Source organism: Glossina fuscipes, unplaced genomic scaffold (genome assembly GCF_014805625.2).
Source record: "Glossina fuscipes isolate IAEA_lab_2018 unplaced genomic scaffold, Yale_Gfus_2 142, whole genome shotgun sequence".
NCBI lineage: Eukaryota > Metazoa > Arthropoda > Insecta > Diptera > Glossinidae > Glossina > Glossina fuscipes.
In genome coordinates this window covers 297799-318919 of record NW_023998485.1, presented here as the reverse complement: position 1 = coordinate 318919, position 21121 = coordinate 297799, and the positions used below count along the sequence as shown (strand labels likewise).

Genomic DNA, 21121 nt, shown 5'->3' with positions numbered 1-21121 from the left:
AATTCACTTACTCCTGTAACTTCAGAAAATCCATAGACTTAAAAAATATTTTGGCGCAAAGAAAATTTTCGAAAGCTCTTGTTATTTTCGCTTTCTGTAAACCTTCTGTGATATTGATGTTATACGCAGGATCCCGATATGGCAAATTCATGTACTTTTCATTCCCAGATGGCTTGTATGCATTACTTATAAACACCTCAGCTAAATGTTGTGGATACGGCTTCTTAAATAATATTAAACTAGAACTATAGTTTTGTCTCGTTTGATCTTTTATGTAAGCGTGAAACTGTTCACATAAGGGCCTTAATTCAAGCATCAGCATTTCGAATGAATCTAATAGCGTGCTACTTTCTCCATCTAGAATGCTATTCCAGAAATCCGATGGTTTGGAGAAGTCTACAAAGAAGACAAGTTTTGCTTAATAGCTTTTAGTTGATATCAAATTAATTTAACTAGCAGATATAATACAGCATTTTTGTAAAAGTTTGCAAAACAAATAGAACAATGTTAAAAACAAGCAAAACGTAGAAAAAGGACTAAGAAAATTATATTTACTCGTGGCGCAATACAATTCCCTTACCTTTTAAATATACTTAGTAGACTAATGCCCTCCGTAACGTAAAAATCCGACTTCATGACCTTACCTTCGCATAGAATTGCCTTTGTCTTTGCCTTTTTTGAAGTAGATTGTCTCCTTTCAATCCATAGTTATGACAACTACTTCTATTCAGTTACGAGATGATACGTCCATCATGATGACTAACCGATAGAAAAGATCGACTTACTTTCTTTAAAACATCGCCAAATTCCCAATTGGAGCGCTCTCAAGCCATCATCTTTGTTGCATTTGGACACACTAAGCATGCGGTCAGTTTACAACCAACAACAGTTTCTGGTGAATAAATCTTTTCTTGGCTTGTGTACACTTTCTGATGATCGTCATCTAATACCATTTTGCGGTATCTGATACCATATGGTGGCGTGGCCACCACACTATAAGTTACAAACCGTTGAAATCAAATCACTTTTCACGAGTGCCACTAGTTGGAGAAAACACGCATAACACATTCTAAAAAGCATATAATTAAACAAAAGACCTATAAGCATAATCGATTGATTGACCTTTTACTTGTTTGCTTTTAATTCTTTACAGCTGCTGATTACCGTTCAAATAACTCTCCCATTGATTTTAAGTAAAAATTTTTAAGTTCACGTGAATTCAGTTTTCCTTTTTTTTGTTTTTTCTGTGTCACGTCATTGAATATAATGCGTGAAAAATAATGTCATAAATGTTTTAACTATTGTTGTAACAACATATGCCGCTGAAAAATCTGCACAAACCGAATACGCTATTCTTTTAATCACAACTAACATAAGTGCGCGTAACTAAAGTCAGATTAACTATGTTTTGTTCGGATGGCTTAATATGGCCCGGTCGCTTGTTTTAAAGCAACTTGTGTATCTTTCTTGTTTTCCAATATTCTGCTCTTTAGCAAAGAAAAGAGATTATGGATTTAAGAGCTAATTTTGCCGAAATTTAATAACACGCATTGAAAATATACACCATTGTCATATAAATAAAACATTCTCGAGAAAAGCCTTCCATGTTGTTTCTTGGAATTACTTACCTTTATTACAGACCTATCCCTTTTCACCACTTGTTTGCTACGCTTTCTATAAAAAACGCCAAAGGAAGCGAATAAAAGTTGACGTTTATTAGCTGGTTTTAACATGTAGACGGCGTTCTAATTATAATAATTTCCTAATTTTTTCTGATATGGTGTTACTAGGTGTATAAATTTGTTTCCGCAGTTTGTTTTCCAGGATTCGAACATCTATTGTAAAAAGCTGACCATACGTTCACCCTTCGCCGGCCACTGCTTCCCACACCTTTCGGGCTACCTGTGATTCCCACCTCGAGAATACTACTCAACTTTTGAGGCACCGATCCAATTTTTGTGTTGAAGTTCGGCAACTCTGCGTGCGTGTTGTAGTCGCGTTTTAATTCTGTGCAAGAAATATTTCAATTTCTTAGTATTTCTTAGTTTTTTGGCTTCATTCATGTCTAAATAATGAAGAACTTTACAACAATACAGTATGAATTTAACTTATGTGAATTATATTAATCTTTTATGTGAAAAATTCATTTCGGTTTTGTGCAATCAACAATTAGAGCTCTTGGTAAAAGGCCCCGTTTTTTTATTTATTTATTTATTTATTTATTTATTCCACTTATACAAGAAACTCAACTAAAACAAAATGGCAGTCGAGTTCAATTGACTCTTAAGTAAATCTTAAAATTATTTAATAATAAAACTTAGTATAAGTACAATAAAACAAATAAGGAGGAAAAAAAAAAAAAAGCATGTACACAATTAGCATAGAGCCACGCCCACAACCGATACAGGACCAAATTGCAAGTGAACCCCTAAGCCATCGCAAACTTGCATAAGCTTGGCAACCGATAATTGTTAACAACAAATTAATTTTCGACTCATAATGACAAAATCTAAGGTTAAATCAGTTTTCTGTTAATCTTTCTTTACGTTTTTTTTTTTTTTGCTTTCGCTCTCTATTTACATTAGGAACGGAAGTGAGAAGTTTGCTTTAATTTGCTGAAAATTTGTGACGTGGGATCTTTTTGTTTTTTGCTCTTTTTTTCTCTTTACAAGCTTCTTTTGTTGTTTTCACCGGACTTGGATTGTCTATTTACACCTTGTGGAAGAAATTTGAAGCAATTAAGACTAGGTTTGATGAGTGTCGTTATATTGCGCTTTCATCTTCTTCCCCAGCTAGCAAAGTTACAACTCGTAGCGTAGCGTTGCCTCTGAGCTTTCCTAAACGCGATTCGTTGGTGCAAGTCAGCGATTCCTCAAAGTCTACAAAGAACGTTAGCGTTTCTGCTATTGTTGAGTCGGTCGGTAACAAAAAAGTTGCAAAGAAGCCGGGAAGTCCTTCTGGTTTGAGCTATGCTGAAGTGGCAAGGGTATCTCCTCGCATTGGCGTCACTCAATCTGCTCAGCCATCAACGCCTAAAACTAATAATGAGAATAGCAAATCGTCCTCTCCTTCTGACAGTTCGAGTGTGAACGCTGGTCGCTAAACTGGGCAGGTCGCACAAACTGCTCGTGCAAGTGTGGTTACCCCTTCTATATTCTTCCCAATTCAAAACTCCCAATCCGTGAACCCTACTGCTTCTAGTACAGATGACAATTGCTTGAAGGCAGTTCCTCGAACAAAGACAATATTTCTGTCAAGAATGGCACCTGATACATCTGTGGATAACATAAAAAATTATCTGGCGACGAAAGTTCCACCTGTCAATTTAAAGCTTGTTAGCATTTTCAAATTGGCTCCTTCTCAGCATAGAGCAATCTCGTCTTTTAAAACTCTAGTTCCGAATGAAAACGTGAATATGTTGTTAATTAAACTATTGTGGCCGGTTGGATCCTTAATTAAGGAATTTATCCCCCATAATACTAATGCAGTAGCCCTTTCCTCTTCAAAAAACTAAACATTTCTTCAGGAACATTATCTCTCATTCATCAAAATGTTAGGGGCCTAAATTCAAAAATTCGTTCTACTTTCCTAAATTCAGTCAGCACGGAGATTTCCTGCTTGGCCTTCACTGAAACGTGGTTATAGCCTGATCTACATTCGTTGGAGCAGATTTTCAGAAGTGATCAATTGTATCGTAGTGGTAGTGGTGTTTTAACTGCGATATTTGTGGCAGTCCCCTCGTACTCAATTGAATTTCTCACTTCTCGCGACGTTGAATTTATCGCCTTTCGAGCGAAATTTGTCTTCCTTTTAGTTTACCTGAGGATCCTTATCACCCAGCATTGGGTATTTCCTTTGATTACAAGCATGGTGGTTTGTTGAACTTCTATAACGTTACAAATTCAACTTTTTCAAATAAATGTTATGATTTATGATTTCCATAAAATCAATGTTTCAATGCTAAAATCATATTTTTAACATATTGCGCTTGATTTCTCAGTTGGAAGTATTGATAGCTTACTGTCGTCGTTCTACAATATATTAAATCAGGCTATTTCCGCCTCCATTCCGATCAAGCAGTCCCATCCTTGAAGCAGGTGTCCCCCGTAGTTTAATAACACAACTATGTATTACAAGAATAGGAAAAAAAAGCTTTTCAAAAACTGTTCGAAAAGTCGTTCTTCTTTCGACTATTCCGACTGTGCTGGCGAGCTATACGGTGTTATCTCAAAGATTTTTAACAAGTCCTTGAATTTAGGTGCTTTCCCTTTGTGTTGGAAGGCTTGTTTCCTTATTCCTATTCACAAAAGTGGAAGTAGGCAACTTGTAGAGAAATACAGAGGCATTGTCAAGTTGAGTGTCTTGCGCAAACTGTTCGAGCAAATTGTGACTCAGCATTTGGCTTTTGTCATCAAATCGTATATTTCTCCACTCCAACATGGCTTTCGCAAAGGAAGACATACGGTCACCAACTTTTTAAGGTTTACTTGTCATGCTTTCAAGACTTTTTCTAGTGGCTCTCGCACTGATCTTATATATACTGATTTAAGCAAGACATTTAATTTAGTTAATCATAACTTACTTATCTTTAAACTCCAAGCCCCTGGCTTCCTTTTCTATATAGTGAAATGGATAAGCTCTTATCTGCACAATATATCATTTAGGGTTTTGTTTAACTTCATTACCTCGGATCAATTCCCCGTGACGTCTGGCGTACCTCAAGGTAGCCACTTAAGACCCATCTTATTTAATTTATACTTTAATGATTTGCCCTCGGCGATTAAATCCAGCGAGATCTTAATGTATTCTGATGATGTGAAGCTGTTTTCTTCTTTCTCCGTACAATCGCAATCAAATCAGCTTGAAATTGACTTGAATAATGAATGAATCTTATGAATCTAAATCTAAATAAATGTAAGAAGCTTTCTTTCTCAAAGGCTGTACATGTATTTGGTTAGACCTATGCTTGAGTATGTCTCTGTTGTGTGGTCTCCTTCATATAGGTGCTATGTAAATTCAATTGAATCTGTTCAAAAGCAATTCTTGTTGTTTGGCCTTAGGGATTGCTTCTCTTCCCCTCTATGAAAACTGGTTGCTTCTATTATCCTTACCGCCACTTAAGAAAAGTAGATTTGTTCTTGGGGTGTCCTTTTTAATCAAAGTAATAAATGGTAGTATTGACTCGCCTGCATTACTTGTTCAGATAAGCTATAATGTTCCTAACCGCTTCTCTAGGCACTTCATCTTGATTAAGCTTAGTCAATGTAAATATAATTATAAGTTGTTTAAACCGTTCAGAGTTGTTTGCAGAAACCTGAATTAGTCTATCACTTATTCTCAATACCAGACCCATTAAAGTCTACTAAAGCAACGTTGCTTAATATCCGCGATTGTCGCACTTAAACTTACATTTCATTCTTAATATTTCATTTTTTATTTAAAATAATATTGCGTTGTTAACGTGTTGGTTGCCAAGCTTACGCACGTTTGCAATGGTTTAGGGGTTCACTTGCAACCCGGATGTCTTCCTGTGCTTCTGTGCTAGCTGTGTACATGCTTTTTTTCTTTTTTTTTTCTTTTCTCTCTCTATTTATTTATACATGAATTATTGTTTTTAACTTTTTAAGTTATTTTTGAACTTACTTTGTTTTTATTATCCTCCCTTTTATCTTCCTTTTTATTGTATACTAGCTTTTAAAGAAACTAGTATAAGATTTTCTCTCAAGATGCACTGAATTCGACTATAAGTTTCTTTAGTTAAATTTCATGTATAAAAGCGTATAAAAAAAATAAATAAAAAAAAACTTAAGTTTGACTTTTTGACTTAAGGACAAGAGTGCCCGTCAACCAGGCCCCCGTGTTCGAGGCAAGTGACAGTCGAACGGGCCAATTTCCCTTCTGATTTATAAAGTCGGGCATTGTCACATTATAAATTCAATTTATCGTGTCTCCCAATGAATTTAAGCCGTTTGTCTTCTAACGCTCGATTTAAACGCATTAATTTCTTGCGCTATAAGCCGAAGACGATTGTAGCAGCTCATGCCACACCACGCTGAGCTGGTCGCGTAGAGAGCATGCCTTTAAACTCGAAATCTTAATTCATAAAAACTTTCAAACCACTCATGGTGCGCCAAACCACTCAATTTAGCGTTATATGACAAGTCATCGAAGTTGATGCTGTTTATTGCATTTCCAACCAGTATTACATTCATTCTTTTATATTGTTTACTTTCATTGTTTGATTTAACAGAAAAGATAAATAAAGGATTAATATGGAGAAGAGTGGTGATGGCAAGCACATCAATTTTTTTAATACAAAATATACAAAACGCAAATGCCATAAAAAATAAAATCTCTTTTTCCAAAAGCATTTTCAATTTTAGAGTTTTATTTTATTTATTATATTTCAGGATCTTCTCGAAATGTAAAAAAAAAAAAATTTTTGCACGCTACGTCCCTATACGAAATTCAGAACAGGAAAAATATATTACGAATTTTGACTTTTAACTTTCAGCCAAGAAGAGAAATGTTTGGAATCGTATTGCGTTGGTAGGAAAGAAAGTACTGCGGATAGACGAAAACGGCGCGCAGCTATAACGTACAAGTTTTAAAAGCAATAAGTTATACCTTTTGATATATTATGACGAAGAAAAGGGAGGAATTGTGTTAAGCAAAATAGTGCGAAGTATTTAATAATTAATACGCCTCGGCGGTAACGCTTTAAATACACGATAAAGCTCTGCTAACATCATCTTCGAGAAATATTTCTTATTATAATTTTGCCCATCGTTTTTAAATTGATTCCATAAGTGTATACAGGTTCAAGATGACAGAACCCTCATTATCTAAAGCATAATTCCACGACGTTGTTTTAACTTGCTCCTGTAATCGAAAGACTTTATATTCAACAAGAGTGAGCTGTCTTTTATTTTAATACTGCTGAAGATAACTAACACACATACATTGGAAATATTAACTTAATTAATACCAAATTTGTAGCAGAGAAAAGGACCCTTAAGCAGCGACACATTCTATGTATAAATAACAAATAAATAATAAACACTTCCCTTCAAGGCACTCAATCATAATAAAACTTACTATCAGACTTGTCCCAACCGATGTTTACATTATTCTTGATGTTCTCAGCCTCTAGCCAAACTCGCAAAGGTTCAAAATATTCAGCGATTGCTTTACCCGTCATAATGCGGTCACCATTAAAAGCTTCTAATGCATCAGGCCATGGTTTAGAAGAACCCAATGAAAGCATTTTACTGTAAAACGATTGCGCTTTGAGAAAACTAATAATACATTTTTTCCAAATTATTTAACTCACTGAAACGCTTCTCCTGCCTCCACACTACCATAGATATCGCAGTTATCCAGAGGCATTTGAGGATTATTGGGATCGTATTGACCTGCCTTAATGCAGGCGCTCTTATAGAATTGGAACTGGATGATAAAGGATACCAAATATCTCAAGTATTCCACATCGGCCGAAACGTGGTATTTAGCAGGAGCGTCAAAATCTTTTTCAGTTCGTACAACTGGTGGTTCAATACCTGAATATTGTTCACGCAAATTCCAGAAAGCACAGTTCCATTCAGACTTATCCACTTCACCACGGAACAAGGCCCAACGATATTTATCCATTGTAAAAGCAAAGGGCAAGAAAACAATCTTATCCAAGGCCTGATCGAACAACAAAAGTTAACTCAAGATATGTCAACAAATATCGTCGAGGAAACACTTACAGTCAAAAACAATTGATTGATACGAGCTTCTTCATCATGTACATAATCTTTTAACAGACCCACTAGTTCCAAGTGCTTTGGCGTGGATACCGATAGAGAAAGAACATCACCGACGGCTTCATGGAAACCAGGATTAGCCCCAGAACGATAGACAAATGGTTGATGTTGATATTGCAAAAAATATTGAATATGACCCAATTCATGGTGAACGGTAAAGAATTGATCTTGAGTAACCCGAGTACATTGTTTAATGCGAACATCATTCACTAAATAAAAATCCCAGGCGCTGGCATGACATATTAAATCGCGTCCATCTGTAGGCTTTTCCAAAATACTCTTTTCCCAGAATTCTCTGCAAAAAGAAATGTGTTAAAAATTGTGACTTCTATTTTTGGTGTTAAATGTCTTTACTTTGGTAATTTCGTTAAATTCATGGATGTAAAGAAATCGTCACCCATTTCGAACATTTTCAAAGGCGTATAACCTTGTTTGACCATTTCGCTGGTAACATCAATCAAAGGCTTTTCGGGAAAAGGAGATATTATATCAGCAATATCAGACCACTGTTGAGCCCACATATTACCCAATAAATGCATTGGTATGGGTCCGGTTCTCGACACCACATCATCACCATAGTGTTGGTTTAAACGATAACGCACATAACCGTGCAATTGATGATATAACGGTTTAATATCTTCGAAAATGTCCTCCAGTTGTTGCTCAAAGGTCTCATCTTCATACTCATCTAGCCACAATTCAGCACCAGAAGTGAAATCTGAAAGAAAAGCATTTTGTAAATATTTAAAAATGGAAGGGAAGAAAATAAACACAGAAGAGACGATCCCCGTCAACTTACTGTTTAGTTGTGCGGCCTTAGTATTCAATTCAATATATCTCCCAAAGTGTTTACGGGTCGGAGTTCCAGCTTTATTATAAAACTCTAACCAGTAATGTTTCAGTTCTTCGGGATCTCGGCTCTTAGTAATAATCTCTTCTACGTCTGGATCTAACGACATATCACATTTATTGTTATCTTTATAATCACATACGCGCACTTTGGCAAAATTTGATTCCATTGAAGAAAGAACGTCTAATAACTCAGCGTAGTCATCATCAGGCAAAGCAGCGTAGCCCAATTTGGAAAACATTTTAAACTGACGTTTCAAATCGTCGGATTGAAAAAGATTCCAGTCAAACTTCGCAATATCCTTAGCGACTTCCTTCATAAATTTCGCTAGTTCAGCAGAGATTTCATTCTTTTTGTGTTCATTCTCATCGGTTATATTGCTAGCAAAGTTCCAAGAAGCCTCGGTCTCGATATTCGTGCGTCTAGCTATTTCTGCATTAAGGTTCTGCAAATATTCAGCAGCTACTATTTCCTCTTTTATACCAGCGGAGCAAAGCTACAAAAAGAAACGAGCAGAACTTTTATATACGAAGTGAAACAACAACGAGCTGAGTGGTGAGAAGGAATTGCAAACTTACCGCTACACTGGCTAAGAAGGCCAGCAACAACAATTTCATACTTATTTTGGTATTCACAGTAGCTATAAAAAGATATCCAAATTAGACAAAAGTAAATAAAAAATCGAAGCAAAAATTATTGTCAATTAAAAAAACAGAAAAATCAAACCGCAAAAAGTCAACTCCAGGATTTTCCGTGACCGAGTTCTGCATAAAATATCCAAAGTCGAATCAAGGTCGTAAGAGAACATTGACCAAAAAAGCAAAAGGCAAAAAATAATCACGTATTGAAAACTAATTTGTGCTGCGGTCCTATCGCACTGTTTCATATAAATGTTTCAATATTGACTCATAATGATTAACCAATGGCATGAAAGCAAAATTTATTCATTATCGAAGCATGAGATACATTAACTTAAGTTTCTTTACAAATTTTGACCGTAAACAATTAAAAGAATATACATATCACAATAGAAGTTTTCGCGTAACTGAGATCTAACGACAGTCTCAATCGATCTCTCTTAAAAGCATAGAAAATTATTCATAAAAACATATAGTAATATTCGCAATATCCTCATATTCGGATATTTCGGATATTTGCCGATTGACTACGTTCTTCTTTGAGCAGATCACGGTAAAAAGTAATGAAATTATTTTAATAAAATTTATATCCAACTTTTTTCTTGATTTTTTACAGTCTTTCATGATTTTAAAAGCAGACGCTGCAGACGAATACATATAAATGCATATTTTTGTAGGCTGCTTATCGGAACGGTAAATCTAAGTTACCATAAAACCGTAAACAATACAGGCCAAAATATGTATAGAAAAGTATTGCGTCAACAAACGTCTCCGTAAGCCTACAAAAAGTTAGTCTGACTAAAAAGTAACAGCTTAACTTAACAAGATGGTCGTATAGATGCGTAAATATAAGGCAAGTAGAAAGTAAAGTAAAACTGTTCCAGATTCGTAACAAGCTGTAGATCTTTCTTAACGAAATAACAATAAAAAACATCGGATTTATACCATGATTACATAAATCGACACTGCCTAATCACCTTTAACCTAAAGCAACTAAGCGAGAAAGTGAAGAAAATCAATGTTACATGATTAGTTTTGCAGCTTCAGTCAAAGTGAATAAAAATATGCGACCAATCACTAAGGGAATGTCTCCTGTACGTGTAACACGATAACAGTCAGATAAAAGAGAGGAAAGAAGCAGAGAGAGAGAATGCCGGCAGGCTAGTGGGTGCGCACCCTGTTGATAATTGTGATGATTAGTTTATAATTAGAACTTTAAAACTTTCGATTAGAAGAACAAAATTGATCCTAGAACGGCGGCATATTTTTTTTCCAAAACGTTTACGCTACCCAGGCGAAAGCAATTTGAACACGTCCGGCCGCATGTTTGACGTCTGTGATTTGCATCCTTTTGGCCGCAAAACGGATATAAAACTGTTGCATGTGAATTGAAAATTTGTAAAATCGTTTAAAGGCCTCACAAATAGGCAAACTGAGAGCCCCCCTACTTTCTTGGTGTGATGCTCAATACGCATAAACGGCAATAGGCATATGATAAAAGTTTCCTGGTATATTCCGAAAAAAACGACCACGCCAGTCCAATATTATGGAAAATTTAGTTTTATCTTTTTTTTAAGATTCCAAGTCTAAAAATGGTAAGTATAAATGATTGGGTCAGCGCCGAGTACAATTTTCTTACTTGTTTTCACTTGATTTTTAATACGTTAAGTGTAAAACCGGCACAATTTGCACATTATTCAATAATTGCCTTAGTATACTCTCGAAAGTAAGTAAGTTTGATCATAATCTTTTTGATTAAGTTTTATGTGAGTTTTAAGTAGAAGCCTTTTAGAAACTCTAATGAAACTTAGGCAATCTAAGATTATTTAGGATATCGCACTAACCAAGAATATATTATTTATTTCGAGTTGATAATAACACAATGAAAAACTATTATTAATAGTAAGGCAACCTTTATTAATAATAAATTAAGAATAGAACATACCCTGAGTGAAGTGAATGGATAAAAAATTGAGAAACATTTTCAAGCCCAACAATTATTGGCCGTCCTTGGCCGTATCGTAATTCCAATGAACAACGTTTTACCGCCTAAGATAACATGTTATACCATAAAATGATTTTTCATAAGGAAAAGTCGAAAACATCTTCCAGCAAACTTCGAATAGGCAGCCTATCGGTTAAGGCTCAATTGTCGTATGCAGAGACTATTGTCTTGTATGAAACTGTAGGATTGATAACTCGCTATTCGAAGCAATGAAGAGGATATCTTTATATCAATACTTCGATATTATTTGCCTATTTACACTTTTAATCTCAATTTGTATATACCAATCGCGAACATTTTGTGTATAATCTTCTTCTGTTTCTATTATTATCAACTTCCACATATGGATTTGGAACTTTCTGCTAACTGTGGTTACATCAACCCTATGTGTTGTCGAACATTACAAACGAAATGAAAAAAGTAGTACAGCCCTATGACGGGACGGCTTTTTATGTATTACCTTATGATGAAAGATTGAAGGGCTACCTAGGAAAAATGTCTTTAATAAATTTCCTGCGTTATTTCGTTTCTTACCCTGGGCTACGAATCTGTGCCAAATTTTTAAATGGTTTTTTCTATTAAAAACTAATTTGTTGCCTTTCAGCCTCAATGGGATCAAGAACATTTTCTGTCAAGACACGACCAACCACGTTGAATCCAATCAACAAAAAGAGATAAGGCGAGATATTCGCTAAACTTCAACTAAACTTAGCGGTTGATAAAGTTTTTGCCGGCAATTTCGTTGAAAAGCCTGCTTTGAGCTTTGTTACAACTTTTAATGTCTTTCGCTGCTGCGTTTAAATTAGTAAAACCTGCTCTTCAACTGAAATGATACAATAAACCCATCCCCTTCGGAATAAATCTCTATCTCTCCGTCCAACTAATTGTTATTTTCTCCGCGTTAAGTATATTAAATTTGCTATACGTTTGTACAGCACGGCCATACACCTCGTGGAGGTCCCCCAATTTAAAGACGTCTTTCTGTCCAATTTTTTAAATCACGATTTTTACATCAAACCATGTCCCGAATCTTTTCATATCACTCTCGTCACGGTATGCTTTGTCGCCAAATACCATCTCTGAAAATGTGATTTGACATATGTACGATATACAATCTTCACGATGTAAAATCTTCACGAACTTCACGATATACAATCATCACGATACCATCGACATATCAATATTGCAATTACTTGTAATACGCCGTCTATTGACAGATAGTAATAAAGTCGTTTCAAGCTGAACATAACCTTTTTCTTGTTTTTCTTTGAATTTGCAAGTTAAATTAAGAGCAGTGATCGATGTTTAAAAAAAAAAAAAAAAAAAAAAAATTGTATAATTTGTAGTTTTGATGCGATGATGACGATTGCATTTCACTAATTTATCATCAAATTGACTTGATAACAAACGCTAGGTAAGAGAACACACGCAGTGCCAACGAATTTGAAGAATTAATTAAAAAAGCACAGCTTTTAGGCAAATTTTCAACACTTTTTCAATTCCGTTCAATGCCAAAGAACACTTAACTTACGGCAAAACCTTAATTTATCATTAATTTCCAACTTACAATTGACCGTTCCTAATTAACGAAACTTGTCTTCTATGGCGAAGAAAAACAAACTGAATTTGATGTCGGTTTGCCGGCATGCTTTTATACTGTCATGAAATCATGATCGCGATTATGAAGAGAACGTGCCAGCGATACTTTGACGTTTGATTGCTCTTAATCGAACCTAGTAACATACGTATCCGCACAATGTGTTTAAAACGCAAAGTAACGCCATAAATTCCGTTCAAGAGAGCGCTTAACTATTGATAAGATATTTGTAAGAGCTGGGTGATAAAATTAACTTTCTTTAAACCCTACCAGAGAATACTAATGGTTTCCTTTGACTTCCAATTAGTAATATATACTTTACATGCAAAAGAAAACCAAATTTTTTTTGATATGACCAATCACTTAGTGGATGTCCCCTATATGCGTAACGCGTTGGAGGCCGAAAGAAGTAGAAAAGAGATAGAGTAGGAAAGAGATAGAAAGACGTAGGGAAATGGTGGCAGCAACTTAGTGAACGTATGCTCAATAATCAATATTGTGATAACCTAACCACATGAAATTGCTGTACAAAGCGACTTCAACCTAAAAAAAATATTTTTGTTATTTATAATAATTCGGTTCACCTGAGCTTGGTATTCACACGCTGGATATTCTTCTGCGCTGTTTTCAGGACCGAATTGTTGAATACCTTATGGCAATACTCACCGCCTGACTGTTTAGCAAAACATATGTTCTGTAGGAGCTTTGTCTTCTTGACAGCTCCTAAACGTTTTCGGCTGTCTTAATGAAACTATAATAATTGAACATAACAAATCCATCAGAAGTGCAATAAAAAGAAAAATGCAGAAAATAGTTGTTCAGTTTTATGTGCTTTACCCAGTTCCCCTTTGTCCAGACCATTTAATTCAACTTTCTCACCCAAACTTTCTACAGTAACTTCTGTTAATTGAACTTTTATATGCATTTCTCCTATAGTGTTTGCATTAGTGTTTGCAGTTAATCGTTAAGTGCTATGCCTTTACTGACACAGAACTCGTTATAACTACGACCGAAGTAAACGCTATCCCGTTGAGATTTAAACCAGCAAACTGTGACTTGGTAGCTGCGATTCTGACCTACTCGGCAACTCTTGAGGAAATAATAAAATCGCAACATTTTTATACAAATGTCCCAAGCATGAGGAAACCTTTGCGCTTTTGTTAACATATATTTTCCTGCATTTACTGACGATTCATCCGTTAAGACGACTTTTTCAAATACTAATGCAATTATTCTGAGGTATCTAATACCAGACGGGCGAATGGAAGGACATGACGAAGTTAAAAATACGAAAAAGCGATTTTTGTAATCAAGCGCGTTTTCTTGCCATAATTATAAACAACGATCGTTGAATACTTCTATCATCCAAAAACGCAGGAAAAACGTACCACACTCGGCTTAGTGAACAACTCCACCCCCCAGCAATACTTGAGCTGATAGTTAGTTTAATTATCTTTGAACTTCCACAGATTGCATTTCTTATTGATTTGTTTATATTCAATAGGTTGAGAATATAAGTCTGTTTGCTTTCTGCTAACAATTGGATATTTCTTGGCCATAAAAAGATAACGAACACATACAGTCGCATCTGCAATAAAATATATAATGTATAATATAAAAGTTTTTGCCACTGTTATAGAATTTGTAGACGTAGAATTTGTTCACGTTTTTGAACTCAATTTCTAAATGCTGTCAAATTTTTTTGTGGAATTCCAGGAAATGTTTTAAAAAACATTTGATCTCACATAGGCAAAGAAAAACATTAGCATTGTATACGTATTAGCGGTCCATCCGAAAAAACTAACTATGATGCTTATCATATATTTATATGATAACTCTATTTAGAAATGCTATGCAATGGGGATAATATTATAATCGTAACAGGGCAATTTATTCCATTGTCAGCTAAGTATGATGTCTAAATGAACCAACAGCTGCTAGACAATCAGAGATGATGAACTGAACTAACTCAAGGGTACAAAATAATTTAATTTCTAAATGTGAGATAGTGTTGGGTCTGTGATGCCTTTCCAATCTTTTCATTCCATTGGATTTATTGAGACGAAATTTTTCTAGAATACTACTCAGCTTGTTTAGATATTTTGAAGGTTGGCGTTATGTGTCAAGATCATCATGTAAAGTTTCTTTGCAGTCAAACCATCGAGTTTTAACAGTTAGATGAAAAGTCTTACCTTCTTATTTTTCTACTATTTCAATATTTCCCTTTTCACTATGGAACGAGTGGTACTTCCCTATTAATTTTTAGTCAATATGTACATTAATGTTATTAAGGATGGTACTGCCATTCACAATATGCGAAAAATAAGAACCGCTACTCGTCTTGTAAGTTAAATGCGTACGTCTTTCATACGTTTATTTTATTGGAGCCATTAGATTGAAGTAAAATTGCTGTGTCACCCACACATACTGCAGGTAAATTATTGTTAACATTCGGAAAATCTAAAGTGATAATATTATACAGCATTGCACGCATTGCACTCAACATATTTCCTGATGCATTCCAGCTCTACTTTCATACATTTTAGATGTTCCATTTTCAACTTTAAAATGCGGGTGTTTGTGGCCGCGCATAAATATTGTTTCTCGTAAATTGACTATATTTTATATTTTATTTATTTTTTCGTTTAATTGCATTTTTATTGCATGCAATAAATCAAAGAGTTTGGGAGTAGTTAGCTGTTCTCCTTTACAGCTTGGGATAACTTAATAATTAATAAAAAGAAAACAATATAATATATAATGCAAAAATAAGATTAAGGGATAAATCTGTACAAAAAAAAGACCTTGACTTAACAAGAAAAACAGACCATAAAAATTCGTTAAAAGCAATCGTGCTTAATTTTTACAAAGCACAAAAATATTTTGCATAATTTATTTTAAAATTTATTTATAACCAAAATATTAACCTTGCTTTTGGTCAAAAATTGCTCTATTCAGCACAAAGATAATACCTTCCAAATCCCAGCGCTCAAATTGAAATTTGCCTCAGAGACCCATAATCTTAACCATATTTACTTCCTTTATTATGCATCTTTGCAAATGCAGTCAATTTGGTCAGATTTGTATCTTTTGTTCAAGGATCATGTAACAATATCAGTTATAATTTAAACGTCCGCATATCCAGCCAAGAGCATCGAGAGATTAAAAACATGCTACGAGAACAACAGCAATCTTGCTATTTTATAATATTTTTCGAAAATAATTCAGTTTTAATGTTTAAAAGGCCCGTTCATTATCTCCATCGAATGTTAATATTATATTACATTTCCTCCTAAAAAATTTTAAAAATATGCCTTTTGTTTAGGGTCATAAAGTGGCGTCAATTTTTCGCCTTTTTCAAGGACTTCATCTCAATGAAATTTTGTAGTGTTATAGTTAATATAGAAGTTCTTGTATTCCCATTTTTAGTTTTGCAGCAGTAGCTCTTTTTAATATAATATATAAAAATAGGCAGAGTCTCGACTAACAATTCAATAGTCGTGAGTTCGAATCTCAAATGAGGAAGAGAGAGGAAGCCGATAGCCTTAGATGCTAATGCTTTAAGACTTTAGTCTCAGAATTTATTCTCTGGCTAAATTAATAATAATAGTAATTATAATAATAATAATTTAATATAATTTTTCATATATACGATTTATTGTCAAATCATTTAAAAATGAAATATTGAAACGCTACAGCATAAAAGTCAATTATAGGACTTGAAAGATTCAATACAAACTGTCCGTAATTAAAAGTATGGGTTTGCTATGGTAATTAAGATCTTAATTTCAGATCACAATGTTTTCGAAAAGATTTTTCTTAGAGAATACTTCTGTATTTTTATTAAAATAACCTATATGGCGATGGTTTTAAGCAAAAATTGCAAAGTTGTGCTAAAAAAATATACCCAAACTGTAGGAATAATATACCCTTAGGATTAATATATCCTTAGAATTTCGCTATGAAATTTATTATCGATTTAATAGGCATGTTCCTATGCAACTTTGCTAAAATTCGTTGGGTTTTTTCTTATTTCAGTTTTTTGTTAAAGTTTCACAAATTTCTTCTTTTAATTTGAAACCCTTTTAATTCCTTTTTTTTGAAATTTTTTCGCAATTGTTCACTTGTTACAACTTCTTTGTGGTTAAAACGGCTAAACGCCGTTATTTGGTTTTTCCCGTTGCAATGTTTATAAAAACTTACCCTTTTGTTTAGAATAGAGAGAGCACAGAGTTACTTTCAATAAATGCTAATATCCTCGACCATGATAAAAAATATCCTCGACCATGTCAAAAAATAGCCCGCGACCCATGATTAATGATCATTTCCTTTTAATGTCTTGTAGCTGCCGTAATCACTTAAATATTCTATGAAAGAAATTTAAGACTTGATTACGAAATAAGATTTTAAAGCAGCATTTAGCTAAAAAGAACTTCCTTTCACGTTTTCTTTTTTCATTCTGTCGTGACATCACATATCTTAAGACTGTCGCAATAAAAATGACACTTCATAGCGTTTGTATTCATCTAAGGCATATTAAACTTCAAGAATTGAAAGCAACAGAAAGTCAGTTTTATTATTATTTTGCAAAAAAGAAGCCAAATACAAACTGTTAGTAGAAATATGAAATAAAAAATCCCAAAGGTCATCTGCCCCATGAAATCAGCTTTTATGGTACATAAACTTCTGTGATAATAAAAATTTTAAAAAATTTGAAAATTAAACCATTAATCTCAATAATGCAAATTACATCACTTACTGTCAGTTACATCCCATCCTACCGGTACGCCCAATTTGCGATTTTCTGCAATTAACCATTTATTTAACGGTTCAAAATATTCCAACAGAGCAGAAGGATTCATTTCCGTATCACCGGTAAAATCTTCCAGTAACTCCTTCCAATGTTTTGAATTACCGGACGATAAAAAGTCACTGAAAGCATTGCCGGCTTCCTTACTTTTATATATGTCACAATTGTCTAATGGCTTCTCTGGATCGCCCGGTTCATATTCGTCGGCTTTTAGGCACATAGCCTTATGAAATTGGAATTGAAATATGTGTGCGGCAAAGTAACGCAAATACTCGACATCGGCTGATATATGATACTTAGCCGGAGGATCAAAATCTCTTTCCGTTCGCTCAATAGGCGGCTCTAATCCACATAAAACGGATCTTATTTGCCAAAAATTTACATTCCAATACTCTTCTCTTAATTCATCCCTAAATACTACATAACGAAATTTATCCATGGCATAGGCAAAAGGTAAAAAGACCACTTTTTTTAATGCCTAAGTTCATAAAATTGAAAATTATTATCAACAATGAAAAGATTATCTGCAGATCACATACCAATCTGAATAGCTCGTTAATTCGGCTTTGCTCGTTCAATCTATCAACTTTCGACAAGCCAATAGCGTGTAAGTGTTTGGGTGTACCGACCGACAAGGCAATAACATCACCAACTGCCTCATGAAAACCGGGATTAGCTGCTCCTCTAAAAGGCGTCGGCATATGTTCATATTGCAAATAATACTGAATGTGTCCCAATTCGTGGTGTACTACGTACAAGTAGTGAGCATTTACTTCTGTACACATTTTAATACGCACGTCACTGTCTCCATAGAAATCCCACGCAGAAGCATGGCAAACAGCCAACCTCTTATCCGGCTTTTCCAGCATACTTAATTCCCAGAAACTCGATGGCAAGGAACGCAAGCCCATTGACTGAAAAAATTCATCACCTAATTGAAATATTTTTTTCACGGTATACCCTTGACGCTTCATTTCACCGGTAACGTCGATGGTTGGTGCATTCGGATATGGAGTAAGCAGATCCATAACATTATCCCACTGTTGACCCCACATATTGCCTAGCAACTGGATGGGAATATTGCCTTTAACTGCAATAACATCCGGTCCATAGTGTTGAAATAAGCGATGTCGAACATAACCGTGAAGTTGCTGGTAGAACGGTAGTATTGCTTTATAGACGGCGTGAACATTATTCTCAAAATCAGGATCTTCATAGTAATGCTTCCAGTAATCAGCATAGGAATCGTAACCTGAAATTTTTTTCGTAAACTAATTGAATTAAAATATATTTAATATCTTATGAATTTTTCTATTGGAAGCACATTTTTGCTTTGAGAAATATGTTTACGCCATGAAGTCACAAATAGAACGATTGCCCAAGACTGTTCAATGTGTCACGTTTTTCCAGACAACGTTCCGTTATGTCGTACGTCACTTTTTACTTACTATTTAATTTAGCCGCCATCCTGGTTAATTCTACATATTTTGTGAATTGCTTTTTCATTGGTGTGCCAGCCTTGTTATGCCATTCAGTCCAATAATGTTCGAGCTCTTCTGGATTCCTACTTTGACCTAGTTTTCCTTGTATGTGGGGTTCTAGAGTCATATTGCAGAGATTTGGATTTTCAAAAGAGCAAACTTTGGTCGAAGCGTAGTTGGTAAGCATTTTACTGATAGCATTTTGTAGAGTTACAAAATCTTCCGAATCTAAGACATCAGCACCTATATCAGACAGAATCACTGCTTGTCGCTTCAAACAAGGGTCCGTAATCTGATCGTATTTAAATATTTTCTTTATAGACTCTGCCAACTCCTTATTTTCTTTAGCGTTTTGAGAGGCTACCTCTATCATAGCCTGCCGATTCCCTTCCGTCAGATCCGTGCTATACTTGAAGGCAGCTAAATTCTCCTTTCGTTTACGCAAATGCATTAACTCATTTTCGCGCTCAAAAAATTTTAATGCCTCTGGGAACTCTGAGGAGCAAGTGTACATTTTCGAAGCTATGGCAGTAAAAGGCTGTCAAAACAAAAGTAATATGGAATAAAACTGAAAACCATTTTAAAGAATTATACCTTTACGTGAGATAAAGCCAATAAGCTAAACGTAACAACCCACAAATGCCTCATATTTTTAGTATTTTACGTGCCTTTATGCAAATGCCCATTGATTCTGAGATGTAAAGATCAATTGTCCAGAGAATTCTTATCGTCACAAAATTCTTATCAGTTTGTTAATGTCCCAAATAAAAACACTTTTTCACTTTTTGTAGTACAACAAAACAAAAATACGATATTTCTCTTTTTGTTATTTATTGTTGAATATTTGAATAAAATCTTTGAATCAAATTTAAATTTTCCGAACGTCTTTCGATAAACAGGAATTTCAAGTTGTCGAAAAATTTTTGAAACGAATAAACACAATAAAATTAGGCAATCGATTTTTCAATACCTTGCTCCTTTCTTATTAATGCAAATTTTGACTCATTTCCACGATTAAATACCCTTTACAAGGATAGTTCAAAACGGGGTGCTAAACGCGCTCCAAATTTATCAAAATTAACCTCCTTTTCAAAGACGTCGTTACTATTCCCTTGTTTACAACATGAAGTCGTAAAATCGTTGCAAGTAAACAAAAAAAAATTATTTTGTGTAAGTACTCTGAACAGGGGCGGCAATTGAAAAATAGATCTACATGATACAGTTTATTTCTATGTCAAAGTATTATTATAAATCAGTTTTCAACATAAATTTTAAATATTTTTTATTATGTAATGGCTTACTTTTCATGCAAATCTTATACGGGATGGTACGCAAAAAATAGACCTACGACTAAGGTAGATTTCTGTGTCAATTAACTATTACGATTCAACTTCTACCACGAAATATTGGAAGGTCAACCTTTGCACCATATAAAGCTTTAGTTGACGCAGGAACGGTTATAAGAGGGGATTCAAAAAATTTCCTCAATCGGGCCAACGTTTTCACACCAATTTAGATAGACGAAATACTACTACTACTTAGCCACATTTGTCGAAAAATTTTTGAAAATTGAAATGTTTTTCCATATAACGACTTTTCAAAATAATGCTTTATATGTGGAGTGGTCGAAAAAGTCAAGCGATCCGAATCATTTTCGACAGCGTTTGTCCATGGACTAAAGCACGTCTGTACGCCGAATTCCAAATATCTCAAAAATTGCATCCTGTAACTTGAATAAAAATTTATATACACGGACATCAGACAGACAAGCGGACAGACAGGTTAAAATCATTTTCTAAATCGATAGGTATAATAAAAGTGAGGTCTATCCTAAGCCCTTCTGCGTCCGCAATAACTTAATATACCCTGTACTACAACTTGTGTAGGATATATTGTTACACATGAATCTTAAACTGATCTATATGGTCCACT

At 34.6% G+C, this 21121-nt stretch overlaps 2 protein-coding genes across 2 annotated transcripts; both read right to left on the bottom strand.

Moving 5' to 3' along the window:
- Positions 1-6903: 6903 nt before the first annotated feature.
- Positions 6904-12953, bottom strand: LOC119641093 (angiotensin-converting enzyme-like). Its single transcript, XM_038039534.1, has 8 exons — positions 12869-12953; positions 9237-9298; positions 8608-9154; positions 8163-8526; positions 7752-8103; positions 7334-7689; positions 7099-7271; positions 6904-7031 (listed from the first exon to the last, which is right to left on the bottom strand). The coding sequence occupies exons 2-8, from the start codon at positions 9273-9275 to the stop codon at positions 7015-7017; spliced, it is 1848 nt and encodes a 615-aa protein (XP_037895462.1). The 5' UTR covers positions 9276-9298; positions 12869-12953; the 3' UTR covers positions 6904-7014.
- Positions 12954-17494: 4541 nt separating this feature from the next.
- LOC119641085 (angiotensin-converting enzyme-related protein-like) lies at positions 17495-19943 on the bottom strand. The gene is made up of 5 exons (XM_038039521.1): positions 19784-19943; positions 19157-19727; positions 18248-18960; positions 17658-18186; positions 17495-17584 (listed from the first exon to the last, which is right to left on the bottom strand). Exons 1-5 carry the CDS (start codon positions 19835-19837, stop codon positions 17568-17570), a joined length of 1884 nt encoding a protein of 627 aa, XP_037895449.1. The 5' UTR covers positions 19838-19943; the 3' UTR covers positions 17495-17567.
- Between the last annotated feature and the right edge of the window lie 1178 nt (positions 19944-21121).